Source organism: Numenius arquata, unplaced genomic scaffold (assembly GCF_964106895.1).
Source record: "Numenius arquata unplaced genomic scaffold, bNumArq3.hap1.1 HAP1_SCAFFOLD_1618, whole genome shotgun sequence".
Lineage (NCBI taxonomy): Eukaryota > Metazoa > Chordata > Aves > Charadriiformes > Scolopacidae > Numenius > Numenius arquata.
Window position 1 is genome coordinate 1 of NW_027415286.1, and position 14,370 is coordinate 14,370.

The window sequence follows — 14,370 nt, forward strand, 5'->3', positions numbered from 1 at the left end:
CCCAAAAACAGCCCCCCCTGAAACCCATCCCCCCCAAACCTCCAGAGTCCCCCCCCCCTCAGTCCCCCTTGACCCCCTAACCCCCCCCTGTGGGGTGCCCCCCCCCCCTCCCCTCCCCCCAGGAGTGTGTCCCCCCCCCGCCCCACACACGCCCCCGGGGGGGGGTGGGGTGTCCCCCCAAGCTCCTTCCAGCTCCTTTATTTTTGGGGTGCCGGGGGGGGGTGTGCAGCGGGGGGGGGGTGTTGTTTATTACATTTATACAGTCGCAGCGCAGCGCTCAGGCCCGGGGGGGGGGAGGGGGGGGGGGCCCAAGGTGGGGGGGTGTGACCCCGGTGGGGGAAGTGCTTGGGGGGGGGGGTACGGGGGAGGGGGGGAGTAGGGGGGCGAGTTAATTTTTTGGGGTTATTTTCCTGGCTTTTGATAAAATCTAAATCTTTACAAATACAAACTCTGCCCCCCCACCCCCCCCTCCCCGCGCCCCCCCCCCCCACTTCCCCAACTTTGGGGGGGGCCCCCCCGTGGCTCTGTCACCTTGCCCCCACACCCCAGTATCAAATTTTGGGGTACCCCTGGGTGGTGGGACACCCCCCCACACCCAGGACTATGCCCCCTCCCCCCCGAGATATTGGGGACCCCCCCCGGGTTTTGCCCCCCCCCCCCCATGGTGATGGGGCTCCCCCCGGGTTTTGGGGACCCCCCCCCGGGGTGATGGGGACCCCCCCCCCAGGCTCTATGGCTTGTGCACAGGAAAAGGGGGGGCCGAGGGGGGGGTCCCCAGGGAGAAGACGGGGGGGTTGTGTGGAATTTAGTGGGGGGGGGGGGGGCAAGGGACAAGGTGGGGGGGACCCCCTAACACCGACCCCCTCCCCAAATCCGGGGGGGGAGCACCAGAATTTGGGGGCACCCAGGATTTTGGGGGGGGGGGGCGGAGAGACAGGATTTGGGGGGGGGGACACCCAGGATTTGGAGGCACCTGGAATTTGGGGGGCACCCTGGATTTTTGGGGGGGCCCAGGACTGGGGGGGGGGGTGCATCCACGGTCTGGGGGGGGAGTGGAGGGGGGGGATGTCACCCAGAATTTGGGGGCCCCCGGGATTTGGGGTTCCCACTGTTTGGGGTCACCCAGGATTTGGTGGGGGGGCACCCTCGATTGGGGGGGGGGGGGGCCACCCCATCCCTGCACTGCCCCCCCTCCCCACATGCATTCCCTCCCCCCCCCATGGTTGGGTGGGGTCCCCCCAAAACCACCCCCACCCCCCCCCTCCATCTCCCCACCCTCGGTGGGTCCGTGTCCAAGGTGGGAGGACGTGGGGGGGGGGTGTCCCCAAAAATGGGGGGGGGGGGGGGCCGGGGAGGGGTCACTTCCGTCTCCCCGAGGTGCTGGGGCGCCGGTCGCCCTCCCGCCGGGGGAGTCCCTCGTCGGTGGAGGAGGTGGTGAGAAGACCTTGGTTCCACCGGGCCACCTCGGCGTGTTCCTGGACGCAGGTGGCCAGTGCCTTCAGCCACCCCCGCATGTCCTCCTGGGTGGGGGACACACACATCCCAAAACCATCGTCAGACCCCCCCCCCCCAGACCATCATCAGGTCCCCAAAACTATCATCAGGTCCCCAAAACTATCATCAGGTCCTCAAAACCATTATAAGGTCCTCAAAACCATTATAAGGTCCTCAAAACCGTCATGAGATCCCTCAAAACCATCATCAGGCCCTTCAAAACCATCATCAGATCCCTTAAACCATCAACAGGACACCCGAAACCATCGTGAGATCCCTCAAAACCATCATCAGATCCCTTAAACCATCAACAGGACACCCGAAACCATCGTGAGATCCCTCAAAACCATCATCAGATCCCTTAAACCATCAACAGGACACCCGAAACCATCGTGAGATCCCTCAAAACTATCATCAGCACCCAAAATCCATCAACTGTTCCCTCAAGACCATCATCAGATCCCTCCAAACCATCATGAGATCCCTCAAAACCATCATCAAGTCCCCAAAACCATCAGCAGGTCCCTCCAAACCATCATCAGATCCCTCCAAACCATCAGCAGATCCCTCAAAACCATCATCAGGTCCCCAAAACCATCATCAGGCCCCAAACCCCATCATCAGGCCCCTAAAAACCATCCTCAGGTCCCCCACACCATCAGCAGGTTCCTCAAACCATCAACAGGCCCCCCCCCAACCATCATCAGGCCCCCCCAAACCTCCCCCACCACCCCCCAACCGCGTAGACACCTACCTCATCCTTGGCTTGGAGGAGGAACTCGCTCCCGTCGCTGGTCCTACAAGAGAAGGACCTTCTCAGCGCCCCCACCCACCCATCACCAGGAATTTGGGGCGACCTCCCCCCCACACCCATGAGCACCCCAACGTACTTGAGCTTGAAGACATTCTTCTTCTTCTTGTAGTCGCTGGCCACCTCGCTGGTGGAGTGGTGGAGGTTGAGGAGGGGTTCACCACCATGGGTGGTCCCTGCTGCTTGGCCCTTGGCGTCCTTGTAGAAGCCCAGGTCACCCTTGCTCAGGACACAGTAGAGGTTCACCCAGGATCTGGTCAAGGGCGGGACATGGAGGGGGTGGTGGCACCAGCGGGTGACCCAACGCTGCTGGTGGCTTTGTGTTGTGTGGACCACCCAAGCCCTGGTGAACCCCCTCATTGATGGACCTCCGAACCCTGTGAACACCTTTCACTCATGGACCTCCAAGTCATGGAGAACCCTCTCCATTGACTGAACCCTCCAAGTCATGGAGATCCCTCTCCATTGATGGACCTCCAAGTCATGGAGATCCCTCTCCATTGATGGACCTCCAAGTCATGGAGAACCCTCTCCATTGACTGAACCCTCCAAGTCATGGAGATCCCTCTCCATTGATGGACCTCCAAGTCATGGAGAACCCTCTCCATTGACTGAACCCTCCAAGTCATGGAGATCCCTCTCCATTGACTGAACCCTCCAAGTCATGGAGATCTCTCTCCATTGATGGACCTCCAAGTCATGGAGAACCCTCTCCATTGACTGAACCCTCCAAGTCATGGAGATCCCTCTCCATTGATGGACCTCCAAGTCATGGAGATCCCTCTCCATTGACTGAGCCCTCCAAGTCATGGAGATCCCTCTCCATTGATGGACCTCCAAGCCCTGGTGAACCTTCACCATTGACAGATCCCCAACCCTTGGTGCGTGATGTCCAGTGATGGACCCTCCAAGTCATGGAGAACCCTCTTCATTGATGGACCCCCACCTCCTGGTGCACCTCCTTCCCGCCCCCCTCTCCCCCAATCCCACCTGCTCCCCCCTTGTGCCCCCCAACCTGTTGGACGCCTTCTTGTTGGGTCCGTCGAGCTCGTGCTTGCGGAAGAGGAAGCCCTCGTGCTGCACTGTGTGGGTGGGGGGCGGCGGGGGCGGGGGGGCACTGCCCTGCGCCGGGGCCGACCTTGACCTTCGGGTCTCCCCCGGGCCCTGGGAGGGGTCTTTGGGTCGTGGGCGTCGGCGGGGTTTGGGACGGTCGCGGGCACGGGGACGGTCGGGTCGTGGCATCCGCTCCGGTAGCCCCTCCGGGCCCGTGGGCAAGCGGGCAGGGGACTCCCGCTCCCGGGGCTGGTGGGGGGGGAGATGGGAGTCAGGGTGTGGCTCCTGGTGGCCCCCCGAGGTGGGGACACCAAGAGGACACCGAGGAGAAGCCAAGGGGACACCAAGAAGAAGCCAAGGAGACACCAAGGGGATGCCAAGGGGACACCAAGGAGACACCAAGGGGATGCCAAGGGGACACCAAGGAGATACCAAGGGGATGCCAAGGAGACACCAAGGAGACACCAAGGGGAAGTCAAGGGGACGCCAAGGAGACACCAAGAGGACACCAAGGGGGACATCAGGGGGAAGTGAAGGGGAAGCCGAGGGGGCACCTAGGGGAAGTCAAGGGGACACCAAAGGGACACCAAGAGGACGCCAAGGGGACACCAAGGGGAAGTCAAGGGGACGCCAAAGGGACACCAAGAGGACACCAAGGGGGACATCAAGGGGACACCAAGGGGAAGCCAAGGGGGCACCAAAGGAACACCAAGGGGTTACCAAAGGGACACCAAGGAGACACCATGGGGACGCAAGGGGGAAGCCAATGAGACACCAAGTGGAAGCCAAGGGGACACCAAGGGGAAGTGAAGGGGACACTGAGGGGACACCGAGGGGACACCAAGAGGACTCACCGTAGCTGGCAAGGGGCCACCAGCCTCCTTCTCCTGCAGCTGCTCCACAATGTCAGCCAAGGTGGCTTTGCTATCGGCAGAGATTTGGGGTGCAGGGGGGTGGCGGGGGGGGGAGAGGGGAGGAAGTGGGGGGTGGGGTGTGTCACGTCAGTCCCGGCCACCTGCTGGTGACACCGGTGACTCCGGGCGTCCCACCCCGTCCCCGTCCCCCTCCCTGCGCTCACCCGCCACCCTTCCCGTCGTGCCGCGGCGGCTCCGGCTCGCTGGATTCCTGCCGCTCCAACCGCCGCTCCCGCCGCTCCCGCCGCCGCTCCAGCAGCCCCGGCCTCCCCTCCCCGGCCTCCTCCGGTTTGGGGGGTACGGGGGGTTCCGTGGGGGCAGGGGTGGGGGCGGCGGTGGCGGGTGGGGGCATCTCCCCTCCGGCCCCACCATCCCCGGGAGGTCCCTGGACGCGGTCGAGCTTGGGCTGCAGGCGCTCCGGCCGGAGCTCGTGGCGCACGTAGGCCACGCGGGGCTCCAGGCGGCGGGTTTCGGGGCGCTCGGTCCCCCCCGGTGACGGCGTCGTCCCCCCCGGGGGTTCCCCCAAAAATTTGCGGCTGAGGAGGGGCGTCGGCGGCTGCTTGTTCTGCTCGGCTTTCAGCTTCTCGATCTGCGGGGACAGGGTGGGGTGGGGATGGTGGAGATGGGGATGATGGAGATGGGATGGAGATGGTGGCGATGGAGATTGGATGGGGATGATGAGGATGATGGGGGACGTGGGGGGATGGGGATAAAGACGGAGATGATGGGTATGAGATGATGGGGATGGAGATGGGGATGATGGAGATGATGGGTATGAGATGATGGAGATGGTGGGGATGGAGATGGAGATGGGATGATGAGGATGTGGATGGGATGGAAATGGAGACGGAGACGGAGACAGAGACGGAGATGGGGATGGAGGTGGAAATGGGATGGGATAGGATGAGGATGATGGGGATGATGGAGATGGAGATGGAGATGGAGATGGAGATGGAGATGGAGATGAGATGAAGACGAGATGGGATAGGAATGATGGAGATGATGGAGATGACAGGGATGGAGATGGGGTGGGGATAGAGATGATGGGGATGGAGATGGGATGGGGATGATGAGGATGATGGGGGACATGGGGGGATGGGGACAAAGATGGAGATGGGGATGATGGAGATGATGGGTATAAGATGATGGAGATGGAGATGATGGGGATGGAGATGGAGACGGGATGGGAATTATGAGGATGTGGATGGGGATGGGATGGGGATAGAGATGGAGATGGAGACAGAGACGGGGATGGAGATGGAAATGGGATGGGGATGACAGGGATGACAGGGATGACGGGGATGGAGATGAGATGAAGACAAGATGGGATAGGAATGATGGAGATGATGGAGATGACAGGGATGGAGACGATGGGGATGGAGATGGGATGGGGATGATGAGGATGATGGGGGACATAGGTGGATGGGGATAAAGATGGAGATGGGGATGGAGATGGGGATGATGGAGATGATGGGGATGGAGATGGAGATGGGATGAGGATGTGGATGGGGATGGAATGGGATGGAGATGGAGTCAGAGATAGAGAAGGAGACGGGGATGGAGTTGGAGATGGAATGGGATGGGATGGAGATGAAAGGGATGATGGGGATGATGGGGAGGGATAGGGATGGAGATGGAGATGGGATGGGATGGAGATGGGGATGATGGGGATAATGAGGATGATGGTGACGGAGGTGGAGATGGAGATGAGATGGGATGGGAATGATGGAGATGATGAAGATGACAGGGATAGAGATGGGGTGGGGATGGAGATGATGGGGGTGGAGATGGGGGATGTGTACAGGGATGGGGCCGAGTACAGTGACGGGGACACAGCTGGTGGCTGCAGTGGCCCCAGGGTTGGAGGGGACAGGATGGGGGGTGACATCAGCCTCCCCCCAAGGTGCCCGTACCGTGGTGAGCCTTCTGAGGGAGCTGAACCTCTCCTCCCAGGCGGCGGCCGCCTTCCGGAACGCCTCGTGCCTCCGGATCAACTGCTCCACCTCGTCCACGCTGCTGCCCAGCTCCTGGCTCTTCAGCAGGGGCTCCTGGGCCGTCAGCCACGCATCGGCCACCACCGCCTCCTGGGCAAACTGGTGCACCTCCAGCACTGCCGGACAGACGGACAGGGCGGGAGGGGGCAGGAGGACAGAAGGACACGCTCACGGTGTCCCCAAGGACCCAACCCAGCACTGCCGGCCAGATGGACAGGGCAGGGAGGGGGCAGGAGGACAGAAGGACACGCTCATGGTGTCCCCAAGGACCCAACCCAGCACTGCCAGACAGATGGACGGGGTGAGGAGGGGGCAGGAGGACAGAAGGACACACTCATGGTGTCCCCAAGGACCCAACCCAGCACTGCCGGACAGATGGACAGAGTGAGGAGGAGGCAGGAGGACAGAAGGACACACTCATGGTGTCCCCAAGAGGATCCCATCCTCATGGTGATGGAGGACCCGACGACAGACAGATGGGGTCGGGAGGGGGCAGGAGGACAGGACACACTCACGGTGTCCCCAAGGACCCAACCCAGCACTGCCGGCCAGATGGACAGGGCAGGGAGGGGGCAGGAGGACAGAAGGACACGCTCATGGTGTCCCCAAGAGGATCCCGTCCCCGCGGTGGTGGAGGACCACCCCCCCCCAAGGTGGGACTCACTCTGCTGCAGCCACTCCCAGTGCTTGTCCCACTTCTCCATCATCTCCTTCTTCTTGGCCAACAGCTTCTCCACGTGGGCTTTGATCTGCTGGGGAGGAGGGCATGGGTCGGGACCCCCCACTGGTTGTAGCCCCCTCCCTCCCAATTGTCCACACCCCCCCTTCCCCCCCCCCTGGCACCTCGTCGGCCGCCGGGCTCTTGCTGAGGATGAGGGTCTTGCCCAGCTCCAGGCAGGCGGTGATGCTCTTGCCCCGGGCTTCGATCTCACTCTTGAGACCTTGGTGGTCATTCATCAGCAGCTCCACGGAGGAGACGTCCCTGGGGATGGAGACGATGGGGGCTGGGAGGGTGGGAGGGGATGGGAACCCCCGCCCCCTGGGATGGGGCAGGAGATGGGTCCTTAGCTTCATGGACGGGAGAGGACACGGGTCCTCGAATCCATGGGTGGGACAGAACATGGGTCCTTCAGAAGGGACAGGAGATGGGTCCTTGGCTTCATGGATGGGACGTAACATGGGTCCTACAGATGACTGAGGTCATGGGTCCTTGGGTCCGTGGGTGGGACAGGACATAGGTCCTCCAGATGGAAGAGGACACCAATCCTTCAGGTGGGACAGGACTTCCTTGGCTTCACGGGTAGGACAGGACATGGGTCCTTGGCATCATGGATGGGCCAGGACATGGGTCCTTGGGATGGGACAGGACATGGGTCTTCTGAGTAGGACAGGACACGGGTCCTCCAGATTGGATGAGACAGGTCTTTGACTCCATGGATGGGACAGGACGTGTCCTTGGGTTGATAGGACGTGGGCCTCCAGATGGGACAGGACACAGGTTTTTGGTGCCATGGATGGGACAACAAAGGGGTCCTCTGGATGGGCCAGGACATGGGACCTTGGAATGGGCTGGGACATGGATCCTTGACACCACGGATGGGCCAGGACATGGTCCTTGGGGGCAACACAGGACACAAGACCTCGGCGCAGCCCACACCTCCACCTGGAAGCCCACCTGGGCTTCTCCCCGGCGCCGATCTGGCAGAGGACGCCGTCCATCCAGGCGAGAAGGTCTCTGACGGTGCCCACAAAGCGGATCTTGTCGGCCACGCTGGCGACGTGGAGCCGACACTCCTCGCAGGCCGCCAGCAGCTCCTTCCAGGCCCGAAGCACCTCCTGCTCCCTCCCGGCGATGGCCTCGGCGTTGTCCCCAGCGTAGAGGGTCCTCAGCTGGGCTGCACCCTCTTGTAGCTGCCGCACTTGGGTCACCAAGACCTCCACGTCGTGCTCGAAGGCACCCAACGCCCGTTGCAAGGCGCCGGCCGACGTCCTGCCCTCCCGGGCTGCCAGTTCAGGCAGGCGTTGCCTTTTCTCCTCGATTTGCCCCAAAACCTCTTTGCAGTCGTTGAAGAACTTGTGCAGTTCGTGGGAGGCCGCCAACATCTGCGCCCGGGTCTCCATCAGCTCCAGAAGATCGGCCCAAGCTTCGTTGACCCCGTCCTTCCACTCGGCGATGGTGGCAGCGTCGGCGTGGCCGTAGTCGATCAGTTCGTCCACCATCTGGTTGACGGCGGCGATTCGCTCCTGCCCCACGCTGCCCGTCTCGCTGGCGAACTCCAGGAACTTCTCCTGGAGCAACTGGGATGGGCAGGGATGGGCAGGGGGTGAGGGGTGGGCAACGTTGTGTTGGCCACTCAAGGCAGGGATAGGGGCAGGACTCCTGAAATGGGACATTGATGGTGGCCAGGACCAGGATGGGGCATTGATGATGGCCAGGACCCCTGGCATGGGGCATTGATGGTGGCCAAGACCAGGATGGGGCATTGATGGTGGCCAGGACCACCAGCATGGGGCACTGATGGTGCCCAGGACCCCTGGCATGGGGCATTGATGGTGGCCAGGACCAGGATGGGGCATTAATGGTGGCCAGGACCACCAGCATGGAGCATTGATGGTGGCCAGGACCAGGATGGTGCCAGGACCCCTGGCATGGGGCATTGATGGTGCCTAGGACCACCAGCATGGGGCATTGATGATGGCCAGGACCAGGATGGGGCATTAATGGTGGCCAGGACCACCAGCATGGAGCATTGATGGTGGCCAGGACCAGGATGGTGCCAGGACCCCTGGCATGGGGCATTGATGGTGCCTAGGACCACCAGCATGGAGCATTGATGGTGGCCAGGACCCCAGGCACAGGACGGGGACATCTCCAAGACCCCCAACTCAGGATAGAGACACCTCCAGGACCCCCAACTCAGGATGGAGACACCTCCAGGACCCCCGACACAGGATGGAGACACCTCCAAGACCCCCAACTCAGGATGGAGACACCTCCAGGACCCCCAACGACAGGAAGAGGACATCTCCAAGACCCTTGACGTGGGACATGGACGATGCCTGACGCCAAGACCCTCCTCGGCACGTCCCCCCCAAACTGACCGTGACGTGCTCAAAGTCCTGTCCCAGCTCGGGTGAGCCGGCCACCACCTCCTTCTCGGCGATCCAGTGCTCCAGCTCGTCCACCTCCCGGTTGAGCTGGTAGAGCCAATACTGCTGCTCCAGCTTGGCCTTGCGTTCCTCCACCAGGTCCTTCAGAGACACGTACAGCCGGTCAACCTGCGACTGCCGCCTGCTGACCTGTTCGCTGGGCAAGGGACACAGCGCCCGGTGAACACCAAAGACCCCGGCGTGGGGCTGGGAGGGGTGGGGGAGGTCCTTGGGGTGGGGTGGGGTGGGTGACGGAGGGCTGGCACCCACCTTTGAGGGTGGCCAAGCTCCAGAAGGGCCCGGCATTGGCGGGAGAGTTGGGCGATGGTCTCCTCGTAGTTCTCCACCGTCTGCTCCGTCAGGAGGTGCTTCTTGAGGAGCTGGAGGGTGCTCTGCTCGTCCTTGGGTGGAAGAACGTGGGGTGGTGAGGTGTTGGGGGAGGAGGTGGGGGGGGAGTTTGTCCTTAACTGTGTGTCCACCCCCTTCCATGAGCACCTTCCCCTTCTCCTCGCTCATCAAGAGAAGCTCTTGCTCGCCCAACCACGACTCCACCTCGGCCACGTCGAAGTAGTATTGCTCCAGCTGGTAGGTGGCATCCAGGGTCTGCTGGCGCCGTTCCGCCTGCTCCTGCAGCTCCCCCCACATGGTCCCCAACCGCTCCAGAAGACGTCGGACCCCTTCGGCCTCGGGGCTCTTGATGGAGGCCACGGCGGCGGCGCGTTCCAGCACCTCGTCCACGCGAGGTCGGTGGACCTGGATCTCCCGGCGGAGGTTCTGGAGAGGTTGGGGTGGGGGGAGGAGAGGAGGTGGGTTTGGGGAGGGAAGGGGGTCAGCGGGGGTGTCCCCACAGTGTTCTCCAGGTGAGGGCTGACCTGGTTCTTCTTGATGTACTGCTGGACCGTCTGAAGGTTGGTGCCGTGGTCCTTCAGGGTGGCCAAGGGCAAGCGGTCCTGGACCCACAGCTGTGGAACAGGGGGTGGGATGGAGCTCAGAGGGGTCCCTGATCCTGTCCCAATCCCATCCCATTCCCATCTCCATCTCCATCTCCATTCCAGTCCCATCCCATCTCCATCTCCATGCCATGCCATGCCATGCCATCCCAACTCCATCCCCATTCCATCCCATCCCATCCCATTCCCATCTCCATCTCCATCTCCATCTCCATTCCAGTCCCATCCCATCCCATCTCCATCTCCATGCCATGCCATCCCATCCCATCTCCATCCCCATCCCCATCTCCATCCCCAGCCCATCCCCAGCCCAGTCCATCCCAATCCCATCCCCACGTACTCACCACCTTGTCCTCCAGCTCGTGGCTGACCCATCCCCATCCCCATCCCCATCCCCATCTCCGTCTCCATCCCCACTTCCATCCCATCCTGATCCCCATCCCCATCCCCATCTCCATCTCCATCTCCATCTCCATCTCCACCTCCATCCCATCCCAATCCCCATCCCAATCCCCATCCCCATCTCCATCTCCATCCCCATCCCCATCCCCATCCCCATCCCCATCCCAGTCCACCCCAGTCCCATCCCCACATACTCACCACCTCGTCCTCCAGCTCGTGGCTGACCTGATGGACCTCCTTGGAGGCCAGGAGGATTCTCCTCCTCTCCTTGAGGGGCTCGATGAGGCGGACGATGCGTGTCCCCACGGCGTTCTGCCGCTGTCCCACCTCCTGCCTGCCCCCTGCCTGCGCGGGCAGCGCCGCTGCCTGCACCTGCAGCTCCCCCACCTCCTTGTACCACTCCTCCACCTGCGACTCCATGGTCTGCGGGGACATCGGGGACACCGGGGTGAGGACATGGGGGGACGGGGAGGGGAGAGGACACCTCCCCGGCCGTGAGGAACAGGGAGGTGGGTTGGTGGGGCTGGGCTCCCATCATAACTGGGGCTGAGCGCTGGGGGAACTGGGGAGGAGCACTGGTGTCCCCCCATAACGTCATGTCCTCCAACTATCAATGTCTCCCCATAACCCGGTGTCCCCCCAACACCTGGTGTCCCCCCATAATCTCATGTCCTCCAACAATCAAAGTCCCCCCATAACCTGGGGTCCCCCCAACACCTGGTGTCCCCCATAAATTCATGTCTGTCCCCCCAAAGTTGGTGTCCCCCCATAACCTGCTTTTCCCCCAACATCTGGTGTCCCACCATAGCCTGGTGTCCCCCTATAACCTGGTGTCCCTCCAAGTCCTGATGTTCCCCCAACATCTGGTGTCCCTCCATAACCTGGTGTTCCTCCAAACCTGGTGTCCCACCATAACCTGGTGTCCTGCCATCACTCAATGTCTCCCCCACCACCTGATGTCCCCCCAAGACCTGACGTCCCCCCAAGACCTGACATCCCCCCAACACATGACCTGGTGTGCCACCAGCACCCAACATCCCCTCAACACCTGATGTCCCCCCAACACCTTGTGTCCCCACCTAAATTGGTGTCCCCTCTGCACCTGATGTCCCACCATAACCTTGTGTCCCATCAAGTCCTGGTGTTCCCCCAACACCTGGTGTCCCACCGTAACCTGGTGTCCCTCCAAGTCCTGGTGTCCCACCACCACTCAATGTCTCCCCCACCACTTGATGTCCCCCAGCACCTGACATCCTCCCAACAACCAATGTCCCCCCATAACCTGCTGTCCCCTCATAACCTGGTGTCCCCCCATAACCTGAGATCCCTCCATAACCTGGTGCCCCCCAACATCCAATGCCCCCTCAAACCTGATGTCACCCCAACACCTGGTGTCCCCCCATAAATTAGTGTTCCTTCAATACCTGATGTCCCCTAACACCTCATGTCCCCTCATAATCTGGTGCCCCCCAGCACCCAATGTCCCCCCAACCCCTGGTGTCCCTCCATAACCTGATGTCTCTCCATAGTCTGGTGTCCCTCCGTAACCCGGTATCCCTCAATAACCTGGTGCCCCCCAACACCCAAGCCCCCCCCAAAACCTTCTGTGTCCCCCCCCCCTAAAAAAAACCCCCACCTGCAACTTCTTGAGCTGCCTGCTAACGCTGTGGAGGTCGGGTCCTGCCCCCACCGTCTCCAGCTGCTCCTCCAACCTCCCCAACCGCGCCTCCATGTCCGCATAACTCCGTGCCAAGCGCTCGGCGGCGGCGGCTTCGGCCAATCGCCGGCTCCGGGCTTGGCTGGTGGTCTCCAACTCCACCCAACATTGCCGAAGCTCTTCCAGTTGGCGCCGAACGGCCCCGCTTAATTCAGGTTTGGCCTGGAGAAGTTCTTCACCTTCCTGGGGTGGGGTTGGGTGAGTCAGGGATGGTCAAAGCAGGGGGTGTCCTCTCCCCTTCGTGGGAACTGGGGTGCTGGGGGGAAGGCTGTTGGCCATGGGGGTGGTGGATCTCCATGGGGTGGCGGATCTCCATGGGGTGATGGAGCTCCATGGATGGTGGAGCTCCATGGCGGTGATTGAGTGTTGTGGGGTGGTGGATCTCCATGGGGCAGTGGAGGATCTCCATGTGGATGATGGAGTGCCATGGAGGTGGTGGGTCTCCATGGAGTGGAGAAGGTCCATGGGTGGTGGTACTCCATTGGGTGGAGGAGGTCCATGGGGTGATGGACCCCCATTGGAGTGGTGGAGATCCATGGGGATGGCGGAGCTCCACGGGGTTGGTGGAGATCCATGAGGGTGGTGGGTCTCCATGGGGCTGGAGGAACTCCACGGGGTGGTGGGTCTCCATGGGGATGATAGAGTGCCATGGGGGTGGGGGGTCTACATGGGGTAGTGGAGCTCCATGGATTGTGAAGCTCCATGGGGTAATGGAGTTCCATGAGGTGCTGGAGCTCCATGGATTGTAGAGCTCCGTGGGGGTGATGGAGCATAATGGGGGTGGTGGGTCTGCATGGAGTGGAGGAGGTCCATGGGGTGGCATTCAGTGGGGTGGAGGAGGTCCATGGGGGTGATGGAGCACCATGGGGGTGGTGGGTCTCAATGGGGGTGGTGGAGCAGCGTGGGGGTGGTGGAACTGCATGGGGTGGAGGAGCTCCATGGGGGTGGTGGAGATCGATGGGGCAGTAGAGGAGCTCCATGGGGTAATGGAGCTCCATGGGGTGGTGGAGCTCCATGGGATGGAAGACCTCCATGTGGATGGTGGAGACACATAGACATGGGGTTGGTGGATCTCCATGGAGTTGGTGGAGATCCATGGGGCAGTGGAGGAGCTCCATGGGGTGGTAGAGCTCCATGGGGTGGTGGGTCTCCATGGGGTTGGTGGAGAGCACCCCCTGGGGGGGGGGGGTGGGGGGTGTGCAGGGCACCTCGGGGTGGGGGAAAGAGGGTGCAGGAAAAGGGGGTGCAGAAAAAGGGGGGCATGGGAAAGGGGGGGGGCACCTGGGGGAGGGTGTCAGGGAAAGGGGGGGGTGCAGCCGGGGGGGGGGGCAACAAAAAAGGGGTGCAACAAAAAGTGGGGGGCAGTCAGGAAGGATGCGGGGGGGGTGCAAAGAAATAGGGGGGGGGCGGTCAAGGAAAGGGGGGTGCAAGGAAAGGGGGGGGCAATGAAGCGGGGGGGCACAGAAATGGGGGGGCAACGAAATGGGGGGGGCAAAAAGGGGGAGTGCAACGAAGGGGGGCAACGAAAGGGGGCGTGCAAGAAAGGGGGGGCGATGAAGCAGGGGGGGCAGCTGGGAAGGATCCAAATGGGGGGGCAACGAAGTGGGGGGGGGGATGTGACAAAAGCGGGGGGGGGCAATGAATGGGGGGGGTGCAACGAAAGTAGGGGGGGGCACCGAAATGGAGGGGGGCACCGAAAGGGGGGGTGCAAAAAGGGGTGCAAGAAGGGGGGAGGGGGGGCAACGAAGTGGAGGTGAAACGAAGAGGGGGTAATGAAATGGGGGGGGCAACGAAAGTGGGGGGGGCACCGAAATATGGGGGGTGGGGGGGGCAACGAAAGGGGGGTGCAAAAAGGGGGGCAAGAAGGGGGGGGGCAACGAGGTGG

The 14,370-nt window shown here is 62.1% G+C and overlaps 1 protein-coding gene across 1 annotated transcript; it reads right to left on the reverse strand.

The window, feature by feature from the left end:
- Positions 1–1,358: 1,358 nt before the first annotated feature.
- Positions 1,359–12,668, reverse strand: LOC141478568 (spectrin beta chain, non-erythrocytic 4-like; the record flags this gene model as incomplete). Its single annotated transcript, XM_074167604.1, has 17 exons — positions 1,359–1,520; positions 2,249–2,291; positions 2,385–2,558; positions 3,321–3,607; positions 4,189–4,282; positions 4,437–4,522; positions 4,574–4,861; positions 6,186–6,382; positions 6,931–7,015; positions 7,110–7,248; positions 7,942–8,564; positions 9,369–9,573; positions 9,687–9,817; positions 9,912–10,190; positions 10,289–10,378; positions 10,967–11,191; positions 12,405–12,668. Coding segments are annotated over 17 exons (3,372 nt in total), but the record flags the coding sequence as incomplete, so codon positions are not given.
- Positions 12,669–14,370: the final 1,702 nt, after the last annotated feature.